This window comes from Chiloscyllium plagiosum, chromosome 15, assembly GCF_004010195.1.
Source record: "Chiloscyllium plagiosum isolate BGI_BamShark_2017 chromosome 15, ASM401019v2, whole genome shotgun sequence".
Classification (NCBI taxonomy): Eukaryota; Metazoa; Chordata; class Chondrichthyes; order Orectolobiformes; family Hemiscylliidae; genus Chiloscyllium; species Chiloscyllium plagiosum.
This window is the reverse complement of record NC_057724.1, coordinates 56,780,390-56,793,219: the sequence shown is the minus strand read 5'-3', so window position 1 is coordinate 56,793,219 and position 12,830 is coordinate 56,780,390. Positions and strand designations below refer to the sequence as shown.

The window sequence follows — 12,830 nt, the reverse complement described above, 5'->3', positions numbered from 1 at the left end:
TGGCACAGATGGTAACACTTTCTTCTTTCCTTTATTGGGAATAATTTTGAATCCAGTCCATAAATACTATTTGAAAAGGCAGTTTGTTTTAGAATGTGAACCTGTAGACCAAAGCATCTCACATTTCAATGTAAATTGGTACTAACTTCCTGATAATGCTCAAAAATCTAAAGGTTGCCTTGAAGAACAAATTTTGGTGTATAGAGTGGTGTTCTATTAACTAATATTTTAGGATTTATGCCACCTTAAAGCAGTGTTACCTTGGATGATTGTTTGCAGCTTAAAACAATCCAAATTTGCCACAACAAAACTACTGCAAGTGCTAGAAATCTGAAATTAGAACAGATTTCTAGCTTGGATTGTAGCTCACCTCCTGTGAACTGGTAAAATCCTGACTGATAACTCTGTCTTACTCTCTACAGTTTACAAAAGTCATGGGAAAGAATTTTTAATGATTTATTTTTCTTCCAATAGTGTTTACAAGCCCTGGAATTCCTTCACTCCAATCAAGTTATCCATAGAGATATCAAGAGTGACAACATACTGCTGGGAATGGATGGATCAGTTAAATTAAGTATGTAGAACATGTTAAGTGTGATTTACCCTGAACAAATCCAAAGTGGTTTTCCATAACTAACGTGCATTTGCCCAAATGACAACTATTATTTTGTCACAAGTTATCATCTGTAAATGCAATCTCTAAATATTACCACATGATGACCTTGGCAGCAGTATCTTCCTTGATCAAGAATGATCCAAGATATTCATGAATATCTCAGCTTAACTCCTTGCATGGATCTCTATTTTGGTCTTTAATTCGCCCCACACCTCCTCTTACTACTCTTTTTCTGCTTCTTGCCTTGGCTTTCAGTCTTTTCTCTTTTTTTTTTCATTTTTGTTTTTCTTCACTTATTTGCTTTTCAGTTCCCCTCTGAACCTTCTATATTCAGCCTGGTTCTCAATTGTATTATCCAAACATGATTCATTACAAGTTCACATTTTCTTCTTCTAACGAACTGTCTCTTTCCAAAGAGCTGAGGATTTGTTAGCCCTGCCTATCCTTTTCATCAGAATATATTCATGTCTGCCTGTCCATCTCTCTCTCCAGCAGTACAATGTTCCGTTAATCAATACTGCCACACCTTTCCTTTTTCCAGATAGAGTCATAGAGATGTACAGCATGGAAACAAACCCTTCGGTCCAACTCATCCATGCCGACCAGATATCCCACCTGCCAGCATCCGGCCCATATCCCTCCATACCCTTCCTATTCATATTCCCATTCAGATGGCTTTTAAATGTTGCAATTGTACCAGCCTCCACCACTTCCTCTGGCGGCCCATTCTATACATGTACCACCCTCTGCGTGAAAAAGTTGCCCCTTAGGTCTCTTTTATATCTTTCACCTCTCACTCTAAACCTATGCTCGCTAGTGCTGGACTCCCCCACCCCATGGCAAAGACATTGTCTATTTATTCTATCCATGCCCCTCATGATTTTATAAACCTCTATAAGATAACCCCTCAGCCTCCGATGCTCCAGGAACAACAGCCCTAGCCTATTCAACCTATCCCTATAGCTCAAATCCTCCAACCCTGGCAACATCCTTGTAAATCTTTTTTGAACCCTTTCAAGTTTCACAACATCTTTTCGATAGGAAGGAGACCAGAATTGCACACAATATTCCAACAGTGGCCTAACCAATGTCCTGTACAGCCGCAACATGACCTCCCAACTCCTGTACTCAATACTGTGACCAATAAAGGAAAGCATACCAAACGCCTTCTTCACTATCCTAACTACCTGCGACTCTACTTTCAAGGAACTATGAACCTGCAGTCCAAGTACTGCTAAGATTTGCTTTCCCAAAATGTAGCATCTCACATTTATCTAAATTAAACTCCATCTGCCACTTTTCAATTCATTGGCTCATCTGATCAAGATCCTATTGCAATCCAAGGTAACCTTCTTCGTTGTCTACTATACCTCTAATTTTGGTGTCATCTGCAAACCTATGAACTATACCTGTTTTGCTCACATCCTAATCATTTAAAGAAATGGCGAAAAGTAGTGGACCCAGCACTGATCCTTGTGGCACCCCACTGGTCACAGGCCTCCAATGTGAAAAACAACCCTCCACCACCACCCTCTGTCTTCTGCCGTTGAGCCAGTTCTGTATCCAAATGGCTAGTTCTTCCTGTATTTCATGAGATCTAACCTTTCTAACCAGTCGCCCATGAGGAACCTTGTTGAACGCCTTACTGAAGGCATCCACATAGATTATATCTACTGCTCTGCCCTCATCAATTCTCTTTGTTACTTCTTCAATAAACTCAATCAAGTTAGTGAGACATGATTTCCAATGTACAAAGCCATGTTAGCTAACCCTAATCAATCCTTGCCTTTCCAAATACATGTACATCCTGTCCCGCAGGATTCCCTCCAATAACTTACCCACCATCGACGTCAGGCTCACTGTTTTATAGTTCCCTGGCTTGTCCTTACCACCTTTCTTAAACAGTGGCACCATGTTAGCCAACCTCCAGTTTTTGACACCTCACCTGTGACTATCGATGATGCAACTACCTCAGCAAGAGGCCCAGCAATCATTTCCCTGGCTTCCCACAGAGTTCTAGGGTACACCTGATCAGGTCCTGGGGATGTATCCACTTTTATGCGTTTCAAGGCAAAACTAAGATACAACAAAAGGAGGTAACTGTTGCTGTAGAAATCAGCAAATTATTTACTGGTCTCTTACACAGTTTCCCAGCCGGTAAACAAAATAACCAAGCAACCACCTTCACTCCTCTTCATAGCAAGACGTGACCTTAGTCAGTCAGTCAGCTCAGCCAGGAGTTACTCTCCTTCACCCATCCACAGCAGCAAGCAGAAAGACAGATTGTGTTAGGTCAGTGGGACTAATCACTGATAGGTAATGGTTAGAACATAATGCTGCAACCAATCTTCCTATTTTACTGTTTTAATACATGAGCAGTAGTGCTTTAGACAAATCTATAAATCTCAGTTTTAAAACTCTATTGTCTTATCATCCATAACTTTTTGGAGAAAGACCTTCAAATGTTTGGTATCATTTGTGAAGTATGCCTCCCACTTTCACTCTTGATTTATAGCTCTAAATCTAAAATTGTACCCTCTTGTTCCACGTAAAATACCGTGTATGTTGAAAGAGTCTAGGAGATTGAGGTGCATTGCCCTTTAATATGCCACAAACAGGTGCAGAAAATAATCAAGAAGGCTAATAGAACGCTGACCTTCATATCGAGAGGACTGACTTATAAGGATATAGAAGTTATGCTAAACTCATACAAAACCCTGGTTAGACCCTACTTGGAATTCTGTGAGCAGATCTGGGCACCACATCGTCGGAAGGATATGCTGGCCTTGGAGGCAGTACAGAGAAGGTTTGCAAGAATGATACCTGGACTTCAAGGATTAATTTCTGAAGAGAGACAATATAAGTTAGGCCAGTATTCTCCAGAATTTAGCAGGCAAAGGGGTGATCTGAACAAAGCTTTCAAAATATTAACAGGAAAGGATAAGAGAGATAAAGATAAACTATTTCCACTAGTTGGAGATTCTAGTACTAGGGGAATAGTCTAACAATTGGTACCAGATGATTCAGGATAGATGTTAGCAAGCATTTCTACACACAAGGATAATAGAGGTTTGGAACTCTCTCACACGTGACTAGTTCTGTTGTTAATTCTGAGAAACTTTTGTTAAGCAAAGATATTAAGGGATATGGGCCAAAGGCAAATATTTGGAGTTAGGCCACAGATCAGGCATGATCTCATTGAATGGTGGAGCAGGTTCAAGGGGTTGTATTGGCTTACTCTTGTTCCTGTATTCCTATTTTCCTCGTTGGGGAAAAACATTTTCATTGCATCTACTTTTGTTGAATCCTGTTATTGTTTTAGACTCCTTAATCACATCACCGCCCCTCAGTTGCTATATGGAAGCCAAGCAGGTGACCATCTAAAACCAGAATTATTCTGGCTAATCTGCACTGTGCTCCCCCAAGGCTGATGAGTTCCATCAAATTCAATGTCTGAAACCCAGCATAGTCCAAATAAGACATTGTACAGGTTTAATTCCAATCCCTCTGAAATTTTTTTTAAAAAGCCTTTTTGCCTAACTGCAAACGTAATGAACTTATGAAGTATCTACCATAAAGGTATGTGGGACTACCTAACTGGAAAATCTAATTCTTTTCTCTTTCTCAGATGAGTGTAATCTTTGCTCGTTGCTGATAATAGACCCGTACAATAGCTTTTCTGGGTTCCATTCTCTGGACCAGGGGATTAAAAAGGTTCAGAAACTACAATACATTCCTGTTGGTAATTTGGAATTGTTTTATTAATTTGCAGCGGATTTTGGATTCTGTGCTCAAATCACCCCTGAACAGAACAAACGGAGCACAATGGTGGGGACGCCATATTGGATGGCGCCAGAAGTAGTGACTCGAAAAGCCTATGGTCCGAAAGTGGACATATGGTCATTAGGAATTATGGCAATTGAAATGATTGAAGGAGAACCGCCTTATCTGAATGAAAACCCTCTCAGGGTAAGTTGTTTCAGCTTGTATGGATTGTTTTATAAGTGAACATTTTTGTTGGATTGTATTCTTTCACTGATTATCACATATACATATGCTTCAAAATAGATCCCTCAGTTGATTTTTCTAGATACAAGATACATAGATTAGAATCTGGCTGATGTTTACAGTTCAGATCAAGGCAGAGATGACAACATTCAGAAAGCCTTTGATAACAGGGGTGGCATAGTGAGAATTGGTTAAGCAGGCTTCCAGGTTCAATTCTACTCTTGGGCAACTGTCTGTGTGGACTTTGCACATTCTCCCTTTGTCTGCGTGAGTTTCCTACGGGTGTTGCAATTTCCTGCCACCATCTGAAGATATGCAGGTTTGGTGGATTGACCATACTGAATTGCCCTGTAGTGCCAGGTGGATTAGCCATGTGGAAAATGCAGGGTTACACTGATAAGGTAACGGGATGGTCTTGGTGGAATGCTCTTCAGAGGGTCAGTGTGAATTCAATGGGCCAAATGTCCTTCTCCTACATTGTAGGGACTCAATAATCCTACGAACAGTGTTTGGCACAGACTAATAGATGAAACCTTTCCATTCCATTTGAGTAAATATCTTACATGATTGACATCATGTGCATAAATAAATAGCTCTAATCAAAATTAACATTTGTGGTAAAGGCATGTCGAGTCAGAGATGGAAGACCTGAATTGTTGTACTATATCTAATGGATAGTTGAGAGCTTCCAAATATAGATTTGTATCTGGCCACCTCAACAATTCTCTAATCAATCAGAAACCAACAGCGACAGATCCATGATAACCAGAATCCTTAAAGTAAAGGAATCATGTTTTAAGGGCCGGTTTAATATTGAGGGGAAGTGTTTGTTGTTTAGGGTAGATAGGGTGATGAAGAAGGCTTTTGGCACACTTGCCTTCATTGGTCAGAACACTGAATACAAGAGTTGGGACATCATGTTACAGCTATACAAGACATTGCTGAGGCCAATTTGGAATACTGCACACAGTTCTGGTCACCGTGCTATGGGTTGAATGTCACTAAAGATTAGATTAGATTTCCTACACTGTGGAAACAGGCCCTTCAGCCCAACAAGTCCACAGCGACCCTCCGAAGAGCAACCCACCCAGACCCATTTCTCTCTGAGTAATGTACCTAACAACTATGGGCAATTTAGCATGGCCAATTCACCTGACCTGCACATCTTTGGACTGTGGGAGGAAACCGGAGCACCCAGAGGAAACCCACGCAGACACAAGGAGAATGCGCAAACTCCACACAGGCAGTCACCTGAGGCTGGAATCGAACCCGGGACCCTGGTGCTGTGAGGCAGCAGTGCTAACTACTGAGCCACCGTGCCGCCCCAAAACTGGAAACATTGCAAAAATGACTTACAAGGATGTTACCAAGATTTGAGTTATGAGGAGAGTTTGGATAATTCACTTTTTTAGAAGTAGAATCAGTCTGAACATTGGGGCACAGACAGCCTCACACCTTCAGTGCATTATCTGGGCCAACATGGCACCTATTGTTAAAGTTCACTTGAGAATGTAACTTTTTTAAAAGTTCTGGGCTTTACATATGAAAGAACTGAAACCAACATAGTCATTCTAAAAGATAAGAGTCTTAACAAACAATCCAGGTCTTTTTCAATATGTAAATTCAGTTATGTCACACTGTAAACTTTTTTGCTGCAAATTCAGTATCTTATAATCTTATGCACCACAACCACCTGATGAAGGAGCTGTGCTCCGAAAACTAGTGCTTCCAAATAAACCTGTTGGACTATAACCTGGTTTTGTGCGATTTTTAATTTTGTACACCCAGTTCAACACTGGCACCTCCAAATCTTGGATAAATGGGATTTCTTTCCCAAGAACATAGGAGGCTGAGGGGTGACCATGTAGAGATGTATACAATCATGAGGGACATTGATAAAGTGAATAGCCAACATCTTTTCACCAGGGTAGGGGAGTCCAAAACTAGAGGGCATAGATTTGAGGTGAGAGGAGCAAGATTTAAAAAGGACCTGAGAGGCAACTTCTTAGAGTCACGCATAAATGGGACAAGCTGCTGAAGAAGTGGTAGAGGTGAGTACAATTCCAATGGACCGGTAAAACGTGGGCAAATGGGACCAGTTCAGTCTAGGAAACCTGGTCGGCATGGACGAGTTGGGCCGAAGGGTCTATTTCAGTGTTGTATGATTCTGTCATTCTATACGAGCTCCAGCTACATTTTAATTTGCAAACATGTTCTTATATTTTAAATGTTGGTCAAAGGTGGATTACACCAAGCCATTGGTGTTGGCTAAACTAACGTTATCTCAGTGATGCAGACAATAGTGTTGATAAATTAGAGAGTAGCAATAAATTGGCCTCTTCCCAATCAGATGAGTCAGTGGCTCAGCATTGTGACCCCTAGCACATTGCTGAATCTGTACCGGCAAATCAAAGGGACATTAATAACTACACACCCTTTAAAGTTGTAGGGAGGGTGGCACGGAGTGGAGTCTGTCTTTTTTCCAGCTTCCCACAGCATGTGCTAAAGAGATGATGCAGTTCAACCCCACAACTCTCTAATCCATCTTCCCTAATTGTTTTACCAGTACATACTATTTAAAGAGAAGCTTTTTGTATCGAATTGATTCCTGTGGTAAATTTCACTTTTACCTTTTATGGATGTCAAAACTTTAACTATCCTTAAAACTCTGTATTAATGCCTCTTCTGTTTGTGGTGCTTTTGATTGTTAGGCCTTGTATTTGATTGCTACCAATGGGACTCCAGAACTGCAGAACCCAGAGAAACTCTCAGGAGTCTTCAGGGACTTCCTCAATCGCTGCTTAGAAATGGATGTGGAGCGGCGGGGCTCAGCCAAGGAGCTTCTACAGGTTTTGTAACAAACATTTCATCAATTAACTTTCCAGATAAAGTACTTGTGGCAAAGTATTTGGGGAGAAATGACTCCTTATACAGGTACTGTTTGAGTGTCGAGGTAGAAACACATTATTGAGTAGAGTAGAGGCAGTTTAACTCTACGCTGTCTATCAGAGAAAACCTAATCTGGGATAACACTGTTATCATGAACTGGACTTTATTCAATTGTTGTCATCCTGACATCATTCTCAATTCTAGCTTGGGATCCTGGAAGTGACGCCATCATCCCAGGGGCAGTCAATTAAAAAAACTGACCTCATTTACACATTCAGATGCCTTGTATATGTTGTAATTGTACCAGCCTCCACCACTTCCCCTGGCAGCTCATTCCATACCCGCACCAGTCCCTGCATGAAAAAGTTGCTCCTTGGGTCCCTTGTAAATCTTTCACCTCTTGCCCTAAATGCCCTCCAGTTCTGGACACCCCACCCCATGGAAAATACCTTGTCTATTTACCCAATCTATGCCCCTCCGCCCTGATTTTATGAACCTCTGAGGTCACCCCCTCAGCCTCAGATGCTTCAGGGAAAATAGTCCCAGCCTATTCAGCCTCTCCCTTTAGCTCAAACCCTCCAACCCTGGCAACATCCTTGTAAATCTTTTCTGAACCCTTTCAAGTTGAAAGGCTAAGAAGGATATGGGCCAAGTGCTGGCAAATGGGACAAGATTAATTTAGGATATCTGGTCGACATGGATGAATTGGACCAAAGGGTCTGTTTCCATGCTGTACATTTCTATGTCTCTGTGACTCTAAGAACCCCAGTTAGGTACAGTCGCTATGTTCCAGCATCAGGACGTCTATTCAGCATGAGAGGAGGCCGCTTTTGAACTGTGGGTGCTCCAAGGGGCCAATATCTTGTGCTAATGTGTCATCCTCACTAGCTGGCAACACATACTATTTCAGCAGGTAGACCATTAGAAGACATGTCAGTCATAAAGTCAGAGATGTCTGTAGGATGGAAAGATGCCAATCAAAAACAACCACCTAACTATTCTAATCCCATTTTCTAGCACTTGGCCCATAGCCTTGTATGGCTTAGCATTGCTAGTTGATATCTAAGTACCACTTAAATGTTTTGCGGATTTCTACCTGTATGGCCCTTACAGTTAGTGCATTCCAGATACTACCAAGCCGTGGGGGGAAAAAAGATTCCTCACATCCCCTCAAAACCTTCTGCCCCTTAAATCCCTGCTCTCAGTCAGTGATCCCTCCACGAAAGGACAAACTTCCTTTCAGTCTATTCTGACTGTCCCTGATAATTTTAAACATTTTCATCATTCAGGGAGTGGTAGGGAGGCATATGAAGATGGTGGTGGGGACATGCAGCTGACCAGTGTATTTCTGTTGAGACCATTAGCCTTTCCCCTTCTCCACAGTGCAGACAATATTCAGTCCTGTATACCAGTAACAGAGACTGCTTTGTTCTCCAACATGACTCTGGTTATTGTAAGCTACACAATTTTAACAATTACAAACCTCTTTAAATACATCTTTTGGAACCCTCTAGCTTTTCATTGCACCAAGTAATCATGAAATATGCAGGCTGATACAAGGTTCTGGAACATTTTGCCTATTCAGTTGATTATTTTTAAGTTTATTTTGATCTTTAGCTTTACAATTGTTTACACATTTTCTAAACCCTGCCCTATCTTATGAGGGATTAATTCCTTACTCACCTGCACAGTGTTGATACATAAAGCTTCCCATTGTGTGCACCATTTCAGCCACAAGGAAGCATGACACACATGTTTGTGGTGGTTACAGAAAAGTAGAAAGTCATCCATATGCACAAGCAGGTTTCCCTCTGTACTTCCAACACAGCTTAGATCGCAAAGTGGGAACAACTCCAAGACGATTCAAAGCTAATGTCACCCTTGGATCACAGAATCCCTACAGTGTGGAAGCAGGCCATTCAGTCCATCGGGTCCAAACCGACCCTCTGAAGAGCATACTACTCAGACCCATCGCTCCACTCGATCCATGTAATCCTGCGTTTCCTGTGGCCAATTCACCTAACCTGCACATTTTTGGTTTAAAAACTTCTCACTTCAAATAAGAAATTATTTGGGATAAAGATGTTTTGAAGAAGAAACAATATCAAAACTATTTTTTTCATACACAACTTGCTTTTTCCACTGAAGTGTTCTCTTGCTCTGTTTGTTCATTTTTATCACACTGTTCAGCTTTATATGGTCACCCGATTATTGCAAACTCTGAACTGTTTCTTCTCCATTTTTTTTACAAAATTGATAAGTTGCTCATGTTGCCTGTTCTTAACTTGATACCAATTAAATTATGGTTTTTCTTCCAGCATCCATTTTTGAAATTTGCAAAGCCACTGTCAAGTCTCACACCTCTGATAATTGCAGCTAAGGAGGCAGTTAAAAACAACCGTTAGAGCAAGGGATGGATTCCATCAACACCCCTCTCTCCCTCCTGCCTTCAAAGAGGGGATAACCAGAGCTGGACAGTGTCTCACCTGGAGAAACCTCGAGCTCTTTCCGCTTCAGGACAGAGAAAGCTAGCACAGCGATGGGGTATTACAATGATGTCTCTTCTCATCTTAACACCTTGTCCCATCTGAAGTCTTGATTTTAAAACAGAGTTGCCCATATTGAAATGGCATTGTGGTGTTTTTCTTTACTTTTCACTTCTCTCCTCCCAGCATAAATTTTTCATTTTTTTTTACAAATGTTTGGCCATTTTGAGGGTCTAAGTAGAGACTTGACACATTTGTAAAATATCAAGGCTTAATAACAAGGCTGTAAACTAGCAATCGAGCGAAGCCTTTTGGAAACATTTGTTTTGACAAACGAAAACAGCTCTTCAGGAATTGCCCGTGATTGTGAAGTAAATGTCTGGGTATTTTAATGTTCCAGTGGGTACTAAACCATGCCATGCTTCCAAAAGAGAGATGCTCTGTCAGACTAAAAAAAAGAGGCCTTAAGTTCTTTGGTATTGCTTTATAACACATTCACTGTTCTGTGACAAATGAAGTTTTCATTCTTTTGTGTATATATATATTTTTTACAGGTTTCAAGTCTATCTCTTAATATTCCTTTAGTATATACTCTTAATATTTATTGGTACGGGAGCTGGAACTATTGGGTTTTCTGTTGGATATCTTGATATTTTTGTTTCCCAATCACCTGCAGTATTCTGGAAAGGTTCCATTTTTTACACTTTGGAAAGCTGTTCAGTAAGCGCAGGTGTGGATTGTTGAAATAATGGAAACCATTCCTAGCAAAGGGGCAATCCATGTGTCCTGACACAATCGCTGTAAGAAGGATAGGATCCCAAATGTTGTTCAAATGGAGAAAGGCCAAATCCTCTTATGTTGATTTTGTTTCAATGATGGACTTCATTTTGCAAAGAATCTTAGAAAGGTTGGAGTAGAAGTATTTTATGTCTGTGTGTGTATGTGTGTGCGGGTGTGTCCATATACAGTATTTGTTTTATCCTCAATTTTCTAAGTTATTTTTCCAGGAAACCAGATATCTAACAATAATGAAACAATATGAATTGAAATGAACAGTGAGTTAGTCAGTCACTCTTTCTGCTTCTACCCAAGCAAGTCTCAAACAGAAGTAGAACTTTCGACCGATTGCTCGATTCAGACTTGACAAACAAAACTCCATGACTTGCAGTATCCAAATTGTAGTGGAAAAACTAGAATCTGGTTTTGTTTCTCAAATTCACTCACCAGATGTGAGCATCACTGGATTGGCCAGTATTTATTGCCCATCCCCAATTTCATTATATAAACTTGAAAATCTGGCTCATTTCAGTCAGAAAACACCACTTTCTTGTTCTTTTCAATAATAAAATGGTTTCTCAAGCCTTCGTGAACTGTTTACAGACACTTCAATTTACATTTTGCACTGAATTATTTTAATTTCTTATTTTCTAAAGAGCTGACATGTTCAAGGAAAAAGTTAGTACTGTGGGGCAATGAAAATGAAAGTAACTATGTAATGTGCAGTTTCTGATCCCCAAATGGTCCATTTGGAGGATATCAATCCCAGAGTGAGGTCTCACAATATCGTGAATCCTCATATGATCCTCTAAATTACTAGACTGATGTGAGGCTCCTCTTATAGGTCATTAAAAGGAAAATTGTGTAATTCTGTCCTGAGATAGAGTAAAAGGTGTCTCCATTGGTTTGAAAAACAGACCAAAGACATTGATACTGACATTGGGAAGTAACCATGCACTGTGGAGATCGTTTGCTTTTTTTAGTCACATAAAACTCCATTTCCATTATTAATGGATGAATAGAGGCCTCCAATGAAGAGTCATGTCACTTGAAACACCCAGTGTTTATATCCGTCGACTTTTTTGCAAACAAAATGTAATATTATGCAGAATAAGCAACACAATATCTGTTTTTCTAGTACAGCTCATAAAAGTTAAGAACTGTGCTTTCTTATTTAAAGCAGTGAGGAGAATACTGCAGGCCTTCCCCACTGCTCCTGATGTAATCGCCCCTTATCTTTGGTGAAATCACTGGTAGTGTCACTGGTGACATTTCCAAGCGTTACCCCCCACTCTATCCCAAGGCACACCACTAGCCAACAACCGTAGTTTAAATGTATCACAAGTGAATGATCACCGAACATTGCTGCACATACCTTCATCAGTGGAAGAATTATTTTGATTAACTTTAAATACATCAAAGGAGTGACTTGAATTTTTTTTTTCTCTGTGGTGTCTTGATGACAAGTGATGATGAGGGGTTGCTACCTTGAAATCTGAAACGCAGCAGAAAATCGAATATACCCAATGTGATTCAAGGTATTGGTGATAGTATGAACATGTGCTGAAGGGATATCTGTAACATACACATACATTTATGACCTAGAATATGCAAACCCTAATATATTGAGCTTATACATCAATATTTCTAGTTAATTTCTGAGTTAGAGACCCTATATGAGACATATTGAGACAAGGGAGGAGGGACAAGTTGCTTCACATTACTTTTCCGTTGTTCTTAGAAATTGAGGAAACCAAACTTCTTTTTAATAAACTCTCATGAACTGTTTTTCAAAACATTCTGTGGAGCCCTTCGCACAAGTTTCAGAAAAATCATTTAATCGTTTTTGGTAAATTCATAAAAATTGAAATATTTCTGAGAAAGCTATCAATCAGTAAATGTTTGAGCTGTTGCTAAGATATTGAGAATCTGGGATCTTGTTAGTGATTCTAGTATAGATGAGTTATAACTCAGTCACTCCAAATAAACCACATTTAAAAAACTAACCAAAAACAAGGATTTTTCTTTTCCAGTTTTAGCATATAAAATTTCAG

General features: G+C 40.1%; 1 protein-coding gene across 9 annotated transcripts in view; it reads left to right on the top strand.

Annotated features, from left to right (window-relative positions):
* Positions 1-10,768, top strand: part of LOC122557344 (serine/threonine-protein kinase PAK 3) — a 248,127-nt gene extending 237,359 nt beyond the window's left edge. For all 9 annotated transcript variants that reach the window (XM_043704955.1, XM_043704958.1, XM_043704959.1 and 6 more), the window contains 4 exons: positions 475-574; positions 4,389-4,585; positions 7,336-7,473; positions 9,832-10,768. In XM_043704955.1, the coding sequence (XP_043560890.1) occupies positions 475-574; positions 4,389-4,585; positions 7,336-7,473; positions 9,832-9,918 (522 nt within the window). In that variant the 3' untranslated portion in view covers positions 9,919-10,768. The remainder of the gene's footprint in view (positions 1-474; positions 575-4,388; positions 4,586-7,335; positions 7,474-9,831) is intronic.
* The last annotated feature ends 2,062 nt before the right edge of the window (positions 10,769-12,830 follow it).